At 47.4% G+C, this 20,565-nt stretch overlaps 1 protein-coding gene across 1 annotated transcript in view; it reads right to left on the minus strand.

Moving 5' to 3' along the window:
- The window catches only part of TMEM184C (transmembrane protein 184C), a 105,959-nt gene that overhangs the window by 55,231 nt on the left and 30,163 nt on the right, over positions 1 to 20,565 (minus strand). Inside the window, exons 4-6 of the mRNA XM_063920585.1 lie at positions 16,370 to 16,575; positions 9,105 to 9,179; positions 8,316 to 8,409 (exon numbers count right to left, since the gene is read on the minus strand). Of these exons, the coding sequence (XP_063776655.1) occupies positions 8,316 to 8,409; positions 9,105 to 9,179; positions 16,370 to 16,575 (375 nt within the window). The remainder of the gene's footprint in view (positions 1 to 8,315; positions 8,410 to 9,104; positions 9,180 to 16,369; positions 16,576 to 20,565) is intronic.

Genomic DNA, 20,565 nt, shown 5'->3' on the forward strand with positions numbered 1-20,565 from the left:
AGTCTTCCGTAGGAGCCTTCTTGGATTCACACCAAGACACATAGTTACGCCAACTACGGTGGTAAGGCTTTGCCGTTACTTCTTTTCTAACCTGAAGAAGTGAGGAAATGACTTCACTGGGAACACCCTTTCGGGCTAGGATATGGCATTCAACCGCCACACTATCAGACGCAGCCGCGGTAAGTCTTAATACACGCCCTGATCTTGCTGTAACAGTTCCTCACGTAGAGGAAGAGGCCAGGGATCTGCTATGAGTAAATCATGAAAACTGGATACCAAGCCCTCCTTGGCTAGACCGGAGCAAAGAGGATCGCCTGAACCTTTGTTCTTCTTACGTTTATCACCTTCAGAAAGAGTGAAAGTGGAGAGGACACATAGACCGACTGAAAACACCCACGGTGTCACAAGGGCGTCCACTGTTATAGCTTGAGTGTCCCTTGACCTGGAACAATATCCCTGAGGCCTCTCGTTGAGGCGAGACGCCAACATGTCCAATTGAGACACTCCTCAAAGACTTGTCACTTCTGTGAAAACTTCTCGATGACGACTGTATTTCTCCCGGATGGAGATCGCTTCAGCAGAGGAAAACTATTTCTCCGTCGTTTACCTCCGGAACGAAGACTGCTAATATAGCGTTTATCAGTCTTTCCACCCAGCGGTAAACTTTTGCATCTTCTGCCATTGCCGCTTTTCTCCTTGTTCCGCCCTAGCGGCTTACTTACGCCACTGCTGTCAAGTTGTCTGACAAAACTAACACGGGAAGATCACGAAAAATATGTTAGTCGAAAATAGCTCTTAATTCAAGAAAGCTTATTGCAGACAAGCTTCCAAGCTTGACCTTTTCCTCTGGAAATACGTCCCTTGCAAGGACTGCTCCCCAGCCTCAGAGATCTGCATGCATGGACACCAGGATCTAATCCTGGATCCCGAACCTTCATCCCTCTACAAGGTGAGAACCGAGCAGACACCACAGGAGCGATGTCCTGGCCCTTAGGATTATATTCCGGTGCATGTGCAGGCGAGACCCGGACCACATTTCCAACTGATCCCTTGAAAACCACTCTGGCATTTGACCTGCTCACCAAAAAGGCCTCTTAGGCCGCACCTATCTGTTTCATTAACGGAACATATTGATGGATTGTCACAGCAAACCTGATCCGACTCTGGATCCTCAGACCTCTTTCCACAGGAAAATCACAGAACCTTAACCTGTCAGTATCTACTCTGAAACCCACCTCCGACATCTGCGTCGTTGGGATCAAACAGCCATTCCCTGTGTTGAAGAACAGTCAGAGAGAAACAATGATTAGCACCACTTGTTTCTTGACCTCGCCTTAATCAGGAGAGCGTCTCAGTACAGAATAACAATGGCTCTTACTATTGAAAGAAAACCATCATACTGCCATCACTCCGGTGAAATGGCAAAGACAATCCTGGATATCCATTCAGGTAATCTGAATGAGGAGAACAACGCATGTAAACCTCTTAGTCTTTTTTTTTTTTTTTACAGGGACAGCAGGACAATGCCCTGAACCTGACGCACCTCTGTATGGCGTCGCGTACTACCTCCCCTTCCAGAGGGGAAACGGCAAGATCTATTAGAAAAAACAGTGAGGGGAAACATCTGTAACTCAGAATGTCCCCATTTGGATTCTATAAATAACTCACAGGTCCTAGTCTATTCCCGGACTAACTGAAAATTAGTAGACGAGTCCCCACCGGAGTGGGGTCCAGCCAGATAGACTCAGCGACAAGTGGTGGATGTGGTAGAAACAGAAAACGACATCCGCTTCTGCGAACCTAACAAGGCTGCAGAACTCTTACCTTTTCACCTTCCACTGTCTGCACAGAAAAGGAAAAAAGAACGGTATCGAACCGGTTAAAACGACTGCATCCCACAAAAGAATGCGTCACCAACCGTTGTGAAGGAGTCTAACTCACGAAGTTAGACTTACCAGTGGTATCCGCCGAGATTGACTGAACTGAGGCATCCCCAAACAGCTGTATACCGTCCCTCCAGTAGCTCTCAGAGACATCCTCAGCATTTCCCCGGCCACACCTCCTGCAGCCTGCTGCAATGTTATAAAGTAGAATCAACATAAGCAAGCTTACCCACTCTCTTTAGGGTAATTCTATCGGATGCCTATCCGAATATAACACTCCCCCATGTGCAGGCAATGCAAATAAGTCCAAAGTATAGAAATAAAATATCACTTAGCTTCCTGTGTATGATCCTTTGTGACCGGGCTCCGTGTCGACCAGGAGTTGACGGCCACAGTATTCTCTCCGCGTCGGGAAGAGAATAAACATTCGGACTCCTTGAGAGGATCGAAGACCAACTCGTCACGGCCGATCTAGAGCTTAATCAACAGAGCGACCAGCACATGAGAAGAAATACTATTACTTCAGCATTCATGAATATACATAATGTAATACACAATATAACACACAAGTGGATTGTCCAGACCCGCCAGATCCCTAGTGACAGTAATGTGTTCTGAATGTGTATGACCACGTACTGACATGCCCCAGTTGTGGATCTACCAGGAACGTTATGGTCGACAGAAAACTTAGTAGTCGTCGACAGCAGGGAATAGTAAGCAAGCAAAAAATAACATTCTCGGAACCCCGAGGGGTCTGAGGGAAGCATACATATATAAATTCATTAACACTCCCCTCACATATACCTATAAATATATATATACAGGTATAAGGCAGTTACAGCGTGTTAATTTTCACCCAGTAATTACAGTTGATGCCGACAGGGCACCCACATATGACTGTGTCTCCCTTATCGTGTTTACTTTTTACAAGCATACAACTACCAACCTGCTGACACTGCATCTTCTGAATCAAGTACCAACAGGCGTCGGCGATGCCGAACGTGATCCCCACAGCTGCTTGTGACAGAGCCCTCACACATGTCGACATATGTTGACTAAAAACTATAGTGGGTAATCTGACAGGAAAAACACAGAGATACATGCACCACAACAATGATTATATGCCCATTATTGAAAATAGTACTATATTTTTCTCCATATAGCACTAAAACACTGTGCCCCCCCTCGTTTGTACTGTATACATAGCCTTGGCGGGGACATGGAGGAAAATGGCGCTGAATCTGTTGTGAGGGCTAAGCTCCGCCCCTTCCCGGCGCGCTTAAGCCTCACTAATATATATATATATATATATATATATATATATATATATATATATTTATATTGAGCTGGGGGGGTCCATATACAGCACTACACTATGGCCCTCATTCCGAGTTGATCGCTCGGTATTTTTCATCGCATCGCAGTGAAATTCCGCTTAGTACGCATGCGCAATATTCGCACTGCGACTGCGCCAAGTAATTTTACAATGGAGATAGTATTTTTACTCACGGCTTTTTCATCGCTCCGGCGATCGTAATGTGATTGACAGGAAATGGGTGTTACTGGGCGGAAACAGGCCGTTTTATGGGCGTGCGGGAAAAAACGCTACCGTTTCCGGAAAAAACGCAGGAGTGGCCGGGGAAACGGGGGAGTGTCTGGGCGAACGCTGGGTGCGTTTGTGACGTCAAAACAGGAACGACAAGCACTGAACTGATCGCACAGGCAGAGTAAGTCTGAAGCTACTCTGAAACTGCTAAGTAGTTAGTAATCGCAATATTGCGAATACATCGGTCGCAATTTTAAGAAGCTAAGATTCACTCCCAGTAGGCGGCGGCTTAGCGTGTGTAACTCTGCTAAAATCGCCTTGCGAGCGATCAACTCGGAATGAGGGCGTGCGTATGTATGTATGTATGTATGTATGTATGTATGTATGTATGTATGTATGTATGTATATATGTATATATATATATATATATATATATATATATATATATATATATAGCTGCCCTGGGCGCCCCCCCTGCACCCTCGTAAGCCGTTGGTGTGTGGGAGCAATGGCGCGCGGCCGTTGCGTTACACTGGCGGGGTATAGTATGTCCCTCTTGCCAGCAGTTTTAGCCCTCAGTAACTTGATGCCCAGAGCGCTCCCCCCCAGCACCCTGTGAGTGCCGTTGGTGTGTGGGAGCATGGAGCGCAGCGCTACCGCTGCGGTTACCTCCGTTACTGAATTCTTCTGCCGTCACTGAAGTCTTCTTTTCTTCCAATACTCACCCGGCTTCTTTCTTCTGGCTTCTGTGAGGGGGGTGACGGCGCGGCTCTGGGAACAAGCAACTAGGCGAACCAAGTGATCGAACCCTCTGGAGCTAATGGTGTCCAGTAGCCTAAGAAGCAGAGCCCTTAACTAAGCAGAAGTAGGTCTGACTTCTCTCCCCTCAGTCCCTCGATGCAGGGAGCCTGTAGCCAGCAGGTCTCCCTGAAATTAAAAAAACCTAACATAAAGTCTTTTAGAGAAACTCAGTAGAGCTCCCCTAGTGTGTGTCCAGTCACTCCTGGGCACAAAGTCTAACTGAGGTCTGGAGGAGGGGCATAGAGGGAGGAGCCAGTTCACACCCGTTCAAAGTCTTATAGTGTGCCCATGTCTCCTGCGGATCCCGTCTATACCCCATGGTCCTTACGGAGTCCCCAGCATCCTCTAGGATGTATGAGAAATAACGTGCAGAGAGAGTCAGATTTGGGTGGGTTATTTTGTTTCTGTGCAGGGTAAATACTGGCTGCTTTATGTTTACACTGCAATTTAGATTTCAGTTTGAATACACCCCACCCAAATCTAACTCTCTCTGCACATGTTATATCTGTCCCCCCTGCACTGCACATGTTTTTGCCCATTAGAGAAAGATTTTGCCTTTTGTGATCAACCTTGAATTAGGCCTAAGTAAACTAAGGAACTAACTTGTTAACAAAATGTACACAAGACAACATTAACTTTCAGACAACATCTGAAAAATAATAACGGTATCATAAGAACACAATGAGTGCAACTGGGACAGAAGGCTAATCAAATTGTTAACAAATAAAAACAAGCAACCTACTTTCAAATACAGCAGATCTTCTTATTTTAGTTCCATCATCTTAATTATTCTAAGTGTGCTCCTGTCACTTAAATTGGTTATTAATACCCCTTTTACACCGCCAGCATATAATACGGGTTATTTGACATGAACGTGCACAACCAGTGTTGATGGTTGGTGTAAAAGGGTTGGGCAGAGTTGGAATAATCTGGGTCGAGTGAGCCGGTATTCCAACTCTGGTAGTTTGCAGGGTTGAACACGGGTTCAACACGGCAAACTGTGCTGTGTAAACGGTAGCCGGGTCACATCGACCCGGCTTCCCATTTACAGTTAATGTACGGACGGCGCTTGGAGATCATGTGATCTCCAATTGCCACCCCCGCCGCATCATCGACGACGTCACCAAATCGGCAATATGCCAGGTTGGTGACTGCAGTGTGAAAGGGCCCTGACGCGGGTCGCAGCCGGGTAGCACCCGTGTCAGACACCCAGCTACGACCAGCGGTATTAAGTGTAAAAGAGGTAATAGTCAGCCATTGCAGTGCAGCACCTACTGCAGTTTAGTATGGTCATTGGAGGCAACTCAAATGAGGACAATGTGCAGCTGGGACAACTACTCATTGTGAGAACTGAATCTCCCCCATAGTCTGAGGACAACCACATTTAATGCAGGAATACAGATAACAAAATACTCTTATCACTGTAGTACAGTAGTTTTGGGATTATGAACAGTGATATGAAAACATTTCTGGCCAAATGGTTACGAACATGCACCGAATAATCATGGAAGCATTCCAGAGAAAGTTATAAATGATGATTAACCCAATGATCCACTTATTTCCCCCCATTGTACTATTTCTAGAGATAATCCTTAGTGCCACATTTTCTGGATTTTGGTTTTGTAAAGGGTCAGAATTCACAATGCAGAAATACAAAAAATGTATACAAACTCCATAACAGTTAACAATTACAATGGAAAACACTAATAGGTCCTACACACTGGCCGATATTTAAGTACAATAAGAATGATATTGTTTAGTGTAAAGGCACAGATGATGAACGATGCATTTGGACGACATCGTTTAACGTTCATATCGATCATCGTCCAAATCGCCCAGTGTGTAGGGCCTATTAGGGCGATGCCTTATTAGTCGCTGTAATTTACTAAAGTGCGGCCCGAGAACCCTGCTTTTTCCCCAGGGTTCCAGCTTGAAACAGTGATTGCTGTGGACATGGAGGCGTTTGGTTGAGGAGGACATGGTGGCAGGACCAGAGCTATTTACCTGCATGCAGAGTTTGGTAGCAGACAGCATGCACAATGGCGGTATTTATTTATTTATTTTTTAAGTGGAGCTGCTGAGCCATTTTTTAGAAAACCAGGTGGTCACAGCGAGCCGATCATGGCTCGCCTTGCCCCCTTGTACCAGCTAATATTACCCAGCAAAAAGCAGCAGTGTCAGTTCGATGGTGGAGGATTGATGAAGAGCTCCTGAAGATAAAAGATGCCATTGAAGCCAAGGGTGGGAGGCAGACATGCAAGAGAGCCTAAAGGCTTTTGCCCTCCAGGTGAAGACCCTGTGGAAGTTTGGAAGTTGTGGATGAGTGGTGGCCATGCAAAAGAGCTTAAAAAGCACCTTCCCCCCAGGTGAATATCAAAAATAGACACTGCTGGTGCCGCAAGTCCAGGGGTGGCAACGACCCCCCAGGTGAAGAGCAAAGAAGAGTCCGAAAGACCCCAGTTGAAGGTGCCGATTAATAAACTATTATAACATTAGGTGTTGTGACTTTATTTTAATGTTTTCTTTACAGGTGTCAGTCGGCCCATTTTGTCCGGGGCATACTGGTATTTGAGGTTTTCCAAGTGCCGTCATGTCGGGGCTGGCCTGCTGAGACCTGTAGGCCACCTGTAAACAAAAATATTTATGTACCATGACCCCCACACCCACCAAATGTTGCAATGAAGGGGGGTCCCATTTTATTTTTTGTGGTCCCCACTTTTCAAGGAATTACAGCCCTAGGCGGACTAGCTTTGGGGATGGTTAATGTGATCACAGGGGGACCCCACACTGAGTGACCCCTGCTATGGCATTATCACCCTGACTGATTTTGCCTAGTTTTTGGAAAGCAAGGGGATCCCCACAGCATTTTCCCATCTATTTTCCATTACCAGATTCAAAGGTCCAGGGCTAGTTATTAAGTTTTGGGGAGACCCCATTTGTTTTATTTTCGAAGCAACCATTATTAAAAATCCCATCTCCATACCCCTGCCACAATATTAATCTTACTCAACCACCCCTTCCCTCACTACCACATTATTAATAAATGCCCCTTCCCCCACAGCAAAATTTATATTTTTAGCAGATGTTTCAGCAGACGCAGATTGGAGGTCTGCTGAAAAACTGGACAAGTGTGTAGCCATGGATCATGTTGGGCATCAGCAGATCGCCCAGATAATGGTAGCGTGTATGTGGGTGACCGATTAAAAAATATCGATTGATTGGGCATGCTGGATCGTCCAGTATGTCCGTCGCAATATTTTCTAAGCTGAAAGTCAGCCGCATCAGGCAGTATATGCCCTACCGCAGCCAACCAACGGACATTTCCCGTTCCTTCAAATGGAAAGGAACAGGGAAATGTCTTCTCCCTGGAGGCCGAGCACCAATATCCTGGCCACAATATCTGCAGTGTCTGAGGCTGCCAGATTAAATGCTTGTCGGTCTGACAGGCATTTTATCTGTATATGTATGCCCAACTGGTCTGCAGTAGGATTGTATAAACAGTCTGATCTGGAGTCTGAACTGCAGAGGATTGGACAAGTGTGTACCCAGCTTAAATGTTTAAAATTAACAAATGACTAAAATGGTTTTCTGTACGATGTACAGATGCATATTATTGACTGCTCATGTCTCCAGCAGCCTCATGTATTGTGGGAAACCATTTTCCATAGCCATTTCATTGTATATTGCTTTCTAGTTCATGTATAAAAATTGGAATAACTGTACAGCCAGGGTAACAAGACTGGCATGAACACAGTACAGGGATGGCATGCTCTTATTTGGAAGGCCCTCATCAAGGGAGTTCTGAAATCAAGAAAATAGAGGAAAAATAATAATTGCTGGTTTTTGGTAATATTGCCATTGGTAAAGATATGATCACCAAACTTTCCTTCTATTGTCAAGGTGAGAAATAACCAGTTTAATACAAGGTGAATCCGTGCAAATTTTGTTCTTTCAAATAACATAAAAAGCCCTTGTGAAAAACCTGAGATCCCTGTTTGAAGTTGTGAAAGAAAAAAAATGTAAATTAAAAATATACCTAGAATTTTTTTTTTTTTTTAACGAAAAGAATTTCATTTATTACATACCAGCTGAGACACATTGTTGATTATAACCAAGTACGTCCATGCATTCTTTAGGCTAAACTCTCCTTCACCATAGATGCCAGTCAACTGACAAATCCTAGAACATAACAGGAGAGTAAGGAACTGCATTCCAGTTTTTACATGCATTACAGTATATTACATGTGCTGGTTAAATCTCAGTATAGCACCTAAAAAACAAATGAGGTATGATTAGCATTGGACGCAAGTACTGTCATCTCTTGCTAGGGGGCGGGGGGATATCAAATTAGCCCCGTTTTTTTACCGGGGCTAATTGTCCCGCCAGGGTCTATCTAATTAGCCCCAATAAGCCGCGGCACGCGCCGGCTTATTGGGGATTTTGTTTCGCCTGCCTCCGGCACTGCTAACCACCACCACTTTATTCATTAAATAAAAAAATTATATCCGACAGAACAAAATCTTATATTTCCAGAATGTGCACTCATGTGTAAAATCCACACACTAGAAGGAATGGCCTCTATCAGCCCAACGCCTTCCACAGATCAAACTTTTTTATTCCTGAAGATGCCAATTTGACACATAAATGAATGCAGGGTCTTGTCAAACATTGTGTAATGGCACCAAATTAGGCACGTGGTGTCGCAAAGGAGATTTGTGCTGCAGTTCTGCTCATTCACGGATGACTTCAGGTAATGCACAGTGTGGTTGCACATCATAAAACAGTAAAATAACTGCATAAGTCTGAAAACTTGTGACTAGACAAGAAAGTCGAGCAACACTGCAATGACAATTAATTGTAGATTATATACTTACAGAGCAATTATAGTTGTAACTGGCCGAACCACTGTATACTGCAACACACCCAACTTGCATCGAAACAACAACACACTGCAAGATAGCATAAAATACAAAAGGTTTCATACATTTCAGTTAATATGTCTTTATTTATAATAGATACCCACGCTATGCTGTTTGGAGACCAGGCCCATTTCACTATCTAATGCTCAGTCTGCGGCTTCCTGTAACCTCAATTCTCCTCACATTACACTGCCCCTGACCTAGCAACCCTGGCCTACAACAGACTTCCCCTAGTGAACTTATCATTGATACCCCTTTCAGACTGCCATCTTGTAACCTGGGTTATTGCACATGAGCCGCAGTAACCTGGATTACTGTGCGGGCTGAAAGAGGCCAGGGGAAATATCCCAGGGTCAAGCTACCCGGTATTTCAACCCTGGTAGTGGCCAGGGTTGAATACGGCTTCAACCATGGTAGCTATGTGGTGTGAACGTGTTGCCGAGACAATGCGACCCATTTCCTGTTCACACTATAGGAACAGGCAGCGCTTGGAGATCTGATCTTCAAGCGCCACCACCGCACACATCATCAACCCGGCAATATGCCAGGCTGGGGACGCCAGTGTGAAACGGGCCTGACAGGGTTACACCCGAGATGCACCCATGTACGGCTCCAGGGTGCGACCCGGCAAATGCGGTCTTTAGGGGATATATATTTCTTTTCAGCTTTACTATTGTACTTTTTGGGACAGACTCAATTTCTCTTTTGTATGTGGCCTGTAGATGGGCTACTGGCGGTGAACTGTGCAGTTGGGAAATAATGCACGTTCACGTGATCTAATGTGTCCAATTATGTTACAGAGTTTTCGGACATTATACAGTGCCATTTAATAAATATAAATAAATAAATCTCCATACTGTTGTTGTTGTTGTATCAAAATAGTTATATGTTACAAAACTTTTCTGTATTAATAACTCTAAATGACTCAGTACAAGCCATATACAAGGTCAGTGGTTGGAAGAATAGAAAGAAACTTTTAAGTCTACATTATCATAAAATGTTGAGAAGCAAGAGGATGCAAATAAAAAACAGCTATTATATTTCAGCACCAACACTAGTAATTATACAGATTTTAAAGCTGCAACCACAGACAGCCATAATAGTTTTCTCACCATATTCAAAGGCTACAGCGAGGAGTGTAGAGTAGGAGAACCAGATGTAGCAGAAATATTGTGGTTTCTTATTGATCCTCCGCAGTATTGTGCAGCTTCTAATTGGCCCCCCACAGTGTGACACAACCCCGGCTTTTGTCCAGGGCTGTAATACAAATCATACACCACCAGGACTTTGCAGAACGGCAACCTGGTCAGGGTACTTTTTTTTTTCTTCCAAATGTGCTTTACTGGTAAGGGTTGCATAACGGTTAACATCCCCTTAATACTGTGTATTTGTAGTTTTCCAATAAGGCTTCCCTTTTTCTTTCTACCATCCCCCCACCCCCCATTGTCCCCAACAAAAATAAGAATTTACTCACCGGTAATTCTATTTCTCGTAGTCCGTAGTGGATGCTGGGAACTCCGTAAGGACCATGGGGAATAGCGGCTCCGCAGGAGTCTGGGCACAACTAAAAGAAAGCTTTTAGACTACCTGGTGTGCACTGGCTCCTCCCACTATGACCCTCCTCCAAGCCTCAGTTAGGATACTGTGCCCGGAAGAGCTGACACAATAAGGAAGGATTTTGAATCCCGGGTAAGACTCATACCAGCCACACCAATCACACCGTATAACTCGTGATACCATATCCAGTTAACAGTATGAAATTTAACTGAGCCTCTCAACAGATGGCTCATAACAATAACCCTTTTGTGAACAGCAACTATGTACAAGTATTGCAGACAATCCGCACTTGGGACGGGCGCCCAGCATCCACTACGGACTACGAGAAATAGAATTACCGGTGAGTAAATTCTTATTTTCTCCGACGTCCTAGTGGATGCTGGGAACTCCGTAAGGACCATGGGGATTATACCAAAGCTCCCAAACGGGCGGGAGAGTGCGGATGACTCTGCAGCACCGAAAGAGAGAACTCAAGGTCCTCCTCAGCCAGGGTATCAAATTTGTAGAATTTTGCAAACGTGTTTGCCCCTGACCAAGTAGCAGCTCGGCAAAGTTGTAAAGCCGAGACCCCTCGGGCAGCCGCCCAAGATGAGCCCACCTTCCTTGTAGAATGGGCTTTTACTGATTTAGGATGCGGCAGTCCAGCCGCAGAATGCGCCAGCTGAATTGTGCTACAAATCCAGCGAGCAATAGTCTGCTTAGAAGCAGGAGCACCCAGTTTGTTGGGTGCATACAGGATAAATAGCGAGTCAGTTTTCCTGACTCCAGCCGTCCTGGAAACATAAATTTTCAAGGCCCTGACTACGTCCAGTAACTTGGAATCCTCCAAGTCGCTAGTAGCCGCAGGCACTACAATAGGTTGGTTCAAGTGAAAAGCAGATACCACCTTAGGGAGAAACTGGGGACGAGTCCTCAATTCTGCCCTATCCATATGGAAAATCAGATAAGGACTTTTAAATGACAAAGCCGCCAATTCTGATACACGCCTGGCCGAAGCCAAGGCCAATAACATGACCACTTTCCACGTGAGATATTTTAGATCCACGGTCTTTAGTGGCTCAAACCAATGTGATTTTAGGAAATTCAACACCACGTTGAGATCCCAGGGTGCCACTGGAGGCACAAAGGGGGGCTGAATATGCAGCACTCCTTTTACAAATGTCTGAACTAAAGGTAGTGAAGCTAGTTCTTTTTGGAAGAAAAATCGACAGAGCCGATATCTGTACCTTAATGGAGCCTAATTTTAGGCCCATAGTCACTCCTGCCTGTAGGAAGTGCAGAAATCGACCCAGCTGAAATTCCTCTGTTGGGGCCTTATTGGCCTCACACCAAGCAACATATTTCCGCCATATGCGGTGATAATGTTTTACCGTTACATCTTTCCTGGCTTTAATCAGCGTAGGAATGACATCCTCCGGAATGCCCTTTTCCTTTAGGATCCGGCGTTCAACCGCCATGTCGTCAAACGCAGCCGCGGTAAGTCTTGGAACAGACTGCTGCAGCAGGTCCTGTCTGAGCGGCAGAGGCCATGGGTCCTCTGAGATCATCTCTTGAAGTTCTGGGTACCAAGCTCTTCTTGGCCAATCCGGAACCCACGAGTATTGTCCTTACTCCTCGTTTTCTCATTATTCTCAGTACCTTTGGTATGAGAGGCAGAGGAGGGAACACATAAACTGACTGGTACACCCACGGTGTCACTAGAGCGTCTACCGCTATCGCCTGAGGGTCCCTTGACCTGGCGCAATATCTCTCCAGTTTTTTGTTTAGGCGGGACGCCATCATGTCCACCTGTGGCCGTTCCCAACGATTTACAATCAGTGTGAAGACTTCTGGATGAAGTCCCCACTCTCCCGGGTGGAGGTCGTGCCTGCTGAGGAAGTCTGCTTCCTAGTTGTCCACTCCCGGAATGAACACTGCTGACAGTGCTAGCACGTGATTTTCCGCCCATCGGAGAATCCTTGTGGCTTCTGCCATTGCCGTCCTGCTTCTTGTGCCGCCCTGTCGGTTTACATGGGCGACCGCCGTGATGTTGTCTGACTGGATCAGTACCGGCTGGTGTAGAAGCAGGGGTTTTGCCTGACTTAGGGCATTGTAAATGGCCCTTAGTTCTAGAATATTTATGTGTAGGGAAGTCTCCTGACTCGACCATAGTCCTTGGAAGTTTCTTCACTGTGTGACTGCCCCCCAGCCTCGAAGGCTGGCATCCGTGGTCACCAGGACCCAGTCCTGTATGCCGAATCTGCGGCCCTCTAGGAGATGAGCACTCTGCAGCCACCACAGCAGAGACACCCTGGTTCTTGGAGACAGGGTTATTAGCCGATGCATCTGAAGATGCGATCCGGACCATTGGTCCAACAGGTCCCACTGAAAGATTCTGGCATGGAACCTGCCGAAAGGAATTGCTTCGTAAGAAGCCACCATCTTCCCAGGACTCGTGTGCAGTGATGCACCGACACCTGTTTTGGTTTCAGGAGGTCTCTGACTAGAGATGACAGCTCCTTGGCTTTCTCCTCCGGGAGAAACACTTTTTTCTGGACTGTGTCCAAAATCATTCCCAGGAACAGTAGACGTGTCGTCGGAACCAGCTGTGACTTTGGAATATTCAGAATCCAACCGTGCTGGTGTAGCACCTCCTGAGATAGTGCTACTCCTACCAACAACTGCTCCCTGGATCTCGCCTTTATTAGGAGATCGTCCAAGTACGGGATAATTAAAACTCCCTTTTTTCGAAGGAGTATCATCATTTCCGCCATTACCTTGGTAAACACCCTCGTGCCGTGGACAGTCCAAACGGCAGCGTCTGGAATTGGTAATGGCAATTTTGTACCGCAAATCTGAGGTACTCCTGGTGAGGATGATAAATGGGGACATGCAGGTAAGCATCCTTGATGTCCAGGGATACCATGTAATCCCCCTCGTCCAGGCTTGCAATAACCGCCCTGAGCGATTCCATCTTGAACTTGAACTTTATGTATGTGTTCAAGGATTTCAAATTTAAAATGGGTCTCACCGAACCGTCCGGTTTCGGTACCACAAACAGTGTGGAATAGTAACCCCGTCCTTGTTGAAGTAGGGGCACCTTGACTATCACCTGCTGGGAATACAGCTTGTGAATTGCCTCTAGCACAGCCTACCTGCCTGAGGGAGTTGTTGGCAAGGCAGATTTGAGGAAACGGCGGGGGGGAGACGCCTCGAATTCCAGTCTGTACCCCTGAGATACTACTTGCAAGATCCAGGGATCCACCTGTGAGCGAGCCCACTGATCGCTGAAATTTTTGAGGCGGCCCCCCACCGTACCTGGCTCCGCCTGTGGAGCCCCACCGTCATGCGGCGGACTTGGAAGAAGCAGGGGAGGACTTTTGCTCCTGGGAACCTGCTGTTTGTTGCAGCCTTTTTCCCCTACCTCTGCCTCTGGACAGAAAGGACCCGCCTTTTCCTCGCCTGTTTCTCTGGGTCCGAAAGGACTGTACTTGATAAAACGGCGCTTTTTTAGGCTGTGAGGGAACCTGGGGTAAAAAATGCTGACTTCCCAGCTGTCGCTGTGGAAACTAGGTCCGAGAGACCATCCCCGAATAACTCCTCACCCTTATAAGGCAAAACTTCCATGTGCCTTTTGGAATCTGCATCCCCTGTCCACTGCCGAGTCCATAAGCCTCTCCTAGCAGAAATGGACAATGCACTTATTTTAGATGCCAGCCGGCAGATCTCCCTCTGTGCATCTCTCATGTATAAGACTGAGTCTTTTATATGCTCTATGGTTAGGAGAATAGTGTCCCTGTCTAGGGTGTCTTTCTGACAGGTAATCTGACCATGCAGCAGCAGCACTGCACATCCATGCTGACGCAATAGCTGGTCTAAGTATAATGCCGGAGTGTGTATATACAGACTTCAGGATCGACTCCTACTTTCTATCCGCAGGCTCCTTTAGGGCGGCCGTATCCGGAGACGGAAGTGCCACCTTTTTAGACAAACGTGTGAGTGCTTTATCCACCCTAGGAGGTGTTTCCCAACGTGCCCTATCCTCTGGCGGGAAAGGGAACGCCATTAGTAATTTTTTAGGGATTACCAATCTTTTATCGGGGAAAGCCCACGCTTCTTCACACACTTCATTTAATTCTTCAGATGGGGGAAAAACTACGGGTAGTTTTTTCTCCCCAAACATAATACCCTTTTTAGTGGTACCTGGGTTTATATCCGAAATGTGTAATACCTCCTTCATTGCCTCAATCATGCAACGAATGGCCCTAGTGGACATTAGATTTGACTCATCGTCGTCGACACTGGTATCAGTATCTGTGTCGACATCTGCGTCTGCCATCTGAGGTAGCGGGCGTTTTAGAGCCCCTGATGGCCTTTGAGACACCTGGGCAGGCACGAGCTGAGAAGCCGGCTGTCCCGCATTTGGCATGTCGTCAAATTTTTTGTGTAAGGAGTCGACACTTGCACGTAATTCCTTCCATAAAACCATCCACTCAGGTGTCTGCCCCGCAGGGGGTGACATCACTTCTATAGGCATCTGCTCCGCCTCCACATAATTTTCCTCATCAAACATGTAGACACAGCCGTACCGACACACCGGACACACACCGGGAATGCTCTAACAGAGGACAGGACCCCACAGAAGCCCTTTGGGGAGACAGAGAGAGAGTATGCCAGCACACACCAGAGCGCTATATAATGCAGGGACTAACTGAATTATGTCCCCTATAGCTGCTATAATATTTACTGCGCCTAAATTTAGTGCCCCCCCTCTCTTTTTTACCCTTTTCTGTAGTGTAGACTGCAGGGGAGAGCCAGGGAGCTTCCTTCCAGCGGAACTGTGAGGGAGAAATGGCGCCAGTGTGTTGAGGGAGATAGCTCCGCCCCTTTTTCGCTGACTTTTCTCCCGCTTTTTTAAGGATTCTGGCAGGGGTAATTATCACATATATAGCCTCTGGGGCTATATATTGTGATTGTTTTGCCAGCCAAGGTGTTTTTATTGCTGCTCAGGGCGCGCCCCCCCCCCCCCCCCCCCCAGCGCCCTGCACCCTCAGTGACCGGAGTGTGAAGTGTGTATGAGGAGCAATGGCGCACAGCTGCAGTGCTGTGCGCTACCTTGGTGAAGACAGAAGTCTTCATGCCGCCGATTTTCCGGACTTCTTCTTGCTTCTGGCTCTGTAAGGGGGACGGCGGCGCGGCTCCGGGACCGAACACCAAGGCCAGTTCCATGCGGTCGATCCCTCTGGAGCTAATGGTGTCCAGTAGCCTAAGAAGCCCAAGCTAGCTGCAAGCAGGTAGGTTCGCTTCTTCTCCCCTTAGTCCCTCGTTGCAGTGAGCCTGTTGCCAGCAGGTCTCACTGTAAAATAAAAAACCTAAATTATACTTTCTTTCTAAGAGCTCAGGAGAGCCCCTAGTGTGCATCCAGCTCGGCCGGGCACAAAAATCTAACTGAGGCTTGGAGGAGGGTCATAGTGGGAGGAGCCAGTGCACACCAGGTAGTCTAAAAGCTTTCTTTTAGTTGTGCCCAGACTCCTGCGGAGCCGCTATTCCCCATGGTCCTTACGGAGTTCCCAGCATCCACTAGGACGTCAGAGAAAGTAAACATTTAAAAGAGAAACAGATCATTTTGTATAGCTCCTAATTGTCTATATAATATAGTATAAAAAGATGGTGTATTCACTTACTCTCCCATAGGCCATGGTGGACAGCAGCACAGTGGAGGTAGATGCCTCTGCTGATCTTTAGCCTCAAGTACCAAGGCTAGATTTGGACAGCGATTTGTTAAATAGTTCAAGAGGAAAATCATAAAGTTGTAGATGACATATGCTTCATAGCACTCTCTACATGTATCCACATATATGGCAATGTCTGGATACTTCAAGGCAATCCACTGATCAAAGGAAAGCAGAGAAGACATAACATGGCTTAACGTTACACTGGTGAAACACAGACATAATAATCTTATTCCATGATACAAAAAAATAAATAAATGACAAACTATGGGGGAGATGTACTAAGCAGTGATAAAATTTATGGTAAGAACTTACCTTTATTAAATCTCTTTCTGCGAGGTACACTGGGCTCCACAAGGATAGACATTGGGGGTGTAGAGTAGGATCTTGATCCGAGGCACCAACAGGCTCAAAAGCTTTGACTGTTCCCAGAATGCATAGCGCCGCCTCCTCTATAACCCCGCTTCCCTGCACAGGAGCTCAGGTTTTAGTTAACCAGCCCAATGCAGTAGCAGGTAAAAGAGACAACAACAGTTAGTAGCCACATACATCACAATTTCACCCCAGGAGAAAGTGTCAGCGGCTAATGCCATACCAACCCAAAAAAGCTAAGTGCGTCAGGGTGGGCGCCTTGTGGAGCCCAGTGTACCTCGCAGAAAGAGATTTAACAAAGGTAAGCTCTTACCATAAATCTCGTTTTCTGTTGCGGGGTACACTGGGCTCCACAAGGATAGACATTGGGGATGTCCTAAAGCAGTTCCTTATGGGAGGGGACGCACCGTAGCGGGCACATGAACCCGGCGTCCAAAGGAAGCATCCTGGGAAGCGGCGGTATCGAAGGCATAGAACCTTATGAACGTGTTCACTGAGGACCACGTAGCCGCCTTGCACAATTGTTCAAGGGTCGGACCACGGCGGGCCGCCCAAGAAGGTCCAACTGACCGAGTAGAATTGGCCGTAATGTGAGCAGGAGCTGACAGACCAGCATTCACATAAGCATGTGCAATCACCATTCTAATCCATCTGGCCAAAGTCTGCTTGTGAGCAGGCCAGCCACATTTGTGAAAACCAAACAGAACAAAGAGAGAATCAGATTTCCTAATAGAAGCAGTTCTCTTCACATAGATACAGACAGCCCGTACCACATCCAAAGACCGCTCTTTGGGAGACAGATCAGGAGAGAAAAGGGCCGGAACCACTATCTCGTGATTAAGGTGGAACGCAGACACCACCTTCGGTAAATACCCGGGACGAGTCCGAAGAACCGCCCGGTCAGGGTGAAAAATCAGATATGGGGAACTACAAGACAAGGCACCCAAATCTGACACTCTTCTAGCCGAGGCAATAGCCAGCAAAAACACCACCTTAAGGGAAAGCCACTTAAGGTCAGCTGATTCAAGAGGTTCAAACGGAGACCCTTGCAACGCCTCCAAAACCACCGACAAATCCCAAGGAGCCATAGGCCGGACATAGGGAGGTTGGATTCGCAACACACCCTGAGTGAAGGTATGCACATCAGGTACGGTCGCAAGTTCTCTCTGAAACCAAACCGACAAGGCAGAAAAATGAACCTTGAAGGAAGCCAGACGTAGGCCTAGGTCCAGACCCTGCTGAAGAAAAGCCAAAAGCTTGGCTGTACTAAACTTGGAAGGGTCATAATTGTTAGATGCGCACCAAACAAAGTAAGAATGCCAGACCCTATGGTAAATCCGAGCAGAAGACGGTTTCCGGTCCCGCAGCATAGTTTGTAAGACCGACTCAGAAAAAACCTCTAGCCCTCAAGACGGAAGCTTCAAGAGCCATGCCGTCAAAGCCAGCCGTGCCAAGTCCTGGTAGACACAAGGGCCCTGAACGAGGAGGTCTGGTCATTGTGGAAGTAGAAGAGGACACTCTAGCGAGAGGCCCTGGAGGTCTGAGAACCAGTGCCGTCTGGGCCACGCTGGAGCTACGAGAAGCAGAATTCCTCCTTCCTGCTTGAACTTCCGAATTACCCTGGGCAGGAGTGACACCGGAGGGAACACATACGGCAGCCGAAACTTCCATGGAACCGCCAGCTCATCCATGAACGCTGCTTGTGAGGAGGATCCCTTGTTCTTGCTCCGAAGACCGGAACCTTGTGATTGTGTCGAGACGCCATCAGGTCCACGTCTGGTAGGCCCCACATTTCCACTAGGAGTTGAAACACTTCTGGATGGAGACCCCACTCTTCGGCGTGTACGTCCTGACGACTGAGAAAGTCCGCTTCCCAATTCAGGACCCCCGGAATGAATATCGCAGATATGGCCGGTAGATGGCGTTCCGCCATTGAAGAATCCGTGATACTTCCATCATTGCCAAGCGGCTTCGAGTGCCGCCATGATGATTTATGTAAGCCACTGTGGTGGCGTTGTCCAACTGTACCTGAACAAGTCGGTTCTGTATTAAATGCTGGGCCAGGTTCAATGAGTTGAATACCGCCCGCAATTCCAGAATATTGATCGGGAGGCGAGACTCCTCCTTGGTCCACCGACCCTGAAGGGAGTGCTGCTCCAAAACTGCGCCCCAACCTTGCAGACTGGCATCTGTCGTCAGCAGGACCCAGTGGGATATCCAGAAGGGACGACCCCTGCACAACCGTTGGTCCTGGAGCCACGAGCACAGTGACATACGAACCTCCAGAGTCAAGGAGATCAATTGAGACCTGATCCGGTGAGGCAGGCCGTCCCACTTGGCCAGAATTAGACTCTGGAGAGGGCGAGAATGGAATTGAGCATACTCCACCATGTCGAATGCCGACACCATAAGGCCTAGCACTTGCATCGCCGAATGTATCGACACTTGTGGATGAGATAGGAGGCATTGAATTCTGTCCTGTAGCTTCAGGACTTTCTCCTGAGACAAGAACAACCATTGGTTGTGAGTGTCCAATAACGCTCCCAGGTGCACCATGCTCTGAGCAGGGACCAGGGAAGATTTCTTCCAGTTGATGAGCCACCCGTGGGCTTGCAGAAACCGGACCGTCAGATCCAGATGACGTAGGAGAATTTCTGGGGAATTTGCCAGGATCAACAAGTCGTCCAGGTACGGTAGGATCCTGACCTCTTGACGGCGGAGAACAGCCGTCATCACCGCCATGACATACTGCTGATGTGACACTGCTATAGGGATATGCAGGTAAGCATCCTGTATGTCCAGGGAGACCATATAATCCCCAGGTTCCAAGGCCAGGACAATAGAGCGAAGAGTTTTCATACGAAACTTGGATACCTTCACAAATTTGTTCAACGCCTTGAGGTTGAGAATGGGCCGGGAGGACCCATTCGGTTTCGGTACTAGGAATAGCGGCGAATAGTACCCCTGGCCCTTCTGAGCAAGAGGCACCTGTACTACCACTCCCGTTTCCAGGAGGGTGTGTACCACCGAATGAAGAGTCCTTGCCTTTACTTGATCCGAAGGGATGTCTGTCAGGCAAAATCGATGAGGGGGGCGGTTTTTGAAGGCGATGGCGTAACCTCGAGTGACGTCTTCCCGTACCCAGGCATCTGAAGTGGTCTTCAACCATTCCTGCATATATCCTAGAAGCCGGCCCCCCACTCTGGGGTCCCCCAGGGGGAGGCCCGCCCCATCATGCAGCAAGCTTATCGGTCTTGGAAGCTGGCTGACGAACAGCCCAGGCACGTTTGGGCTTTGGCTTGCCAGATTTGGAAGTGCAACCCTGTTTGGTGTACGCCTGACCTTTTGCTTTTCCTGAAGGACGAAAGGGACGAAAGGAAGCACTTTTTGCCTTCGGTACAGAAGGAGCAGTACTTGGTAGACAGGCTGATTTAGCAGACGCCAAATCAGCCACTACCTTATTTAAGTCCTCTCCAAAAAGGATATTTCCCTTAAAAGGGAGTACCTCCAGAGTTTTTCTAGAGTCCAGATCCACAGACCAGGACCGCAGCCATAAGATCCGGCGAGCTAGAACTGACGCAGTCGAAGCCTTGGCTGCCAGAACACCGGCATCAGAAGCCGCCTCCTTAACATAGCGAGAAGCCGTGACAATATACGATAAGCATTGTCTAGCATGGTCAGAAGAGATATCAGCTTCCAACTCCTGGGCCCACGCTTCAATAGCTTCTGCAGCCCATGTCTCCGCAATAGTGGACTTATGTACAGCGCCCGCAAGG

This window comes from Pseudophryne corroboree, chromosome 1 (genome assembly GCF_028390025.1).
Source record: "Pseudophryne corroboree isolate aPseCor3 chromosome 1, aPseCor3.hap2, whole genome shotgun sequence".
NCBI lineage: Eukaryota > Metazoa > Chordata > Amphibia > Anura > Myobatrachidae > Pseudophryne > Pseudophryne corroboree.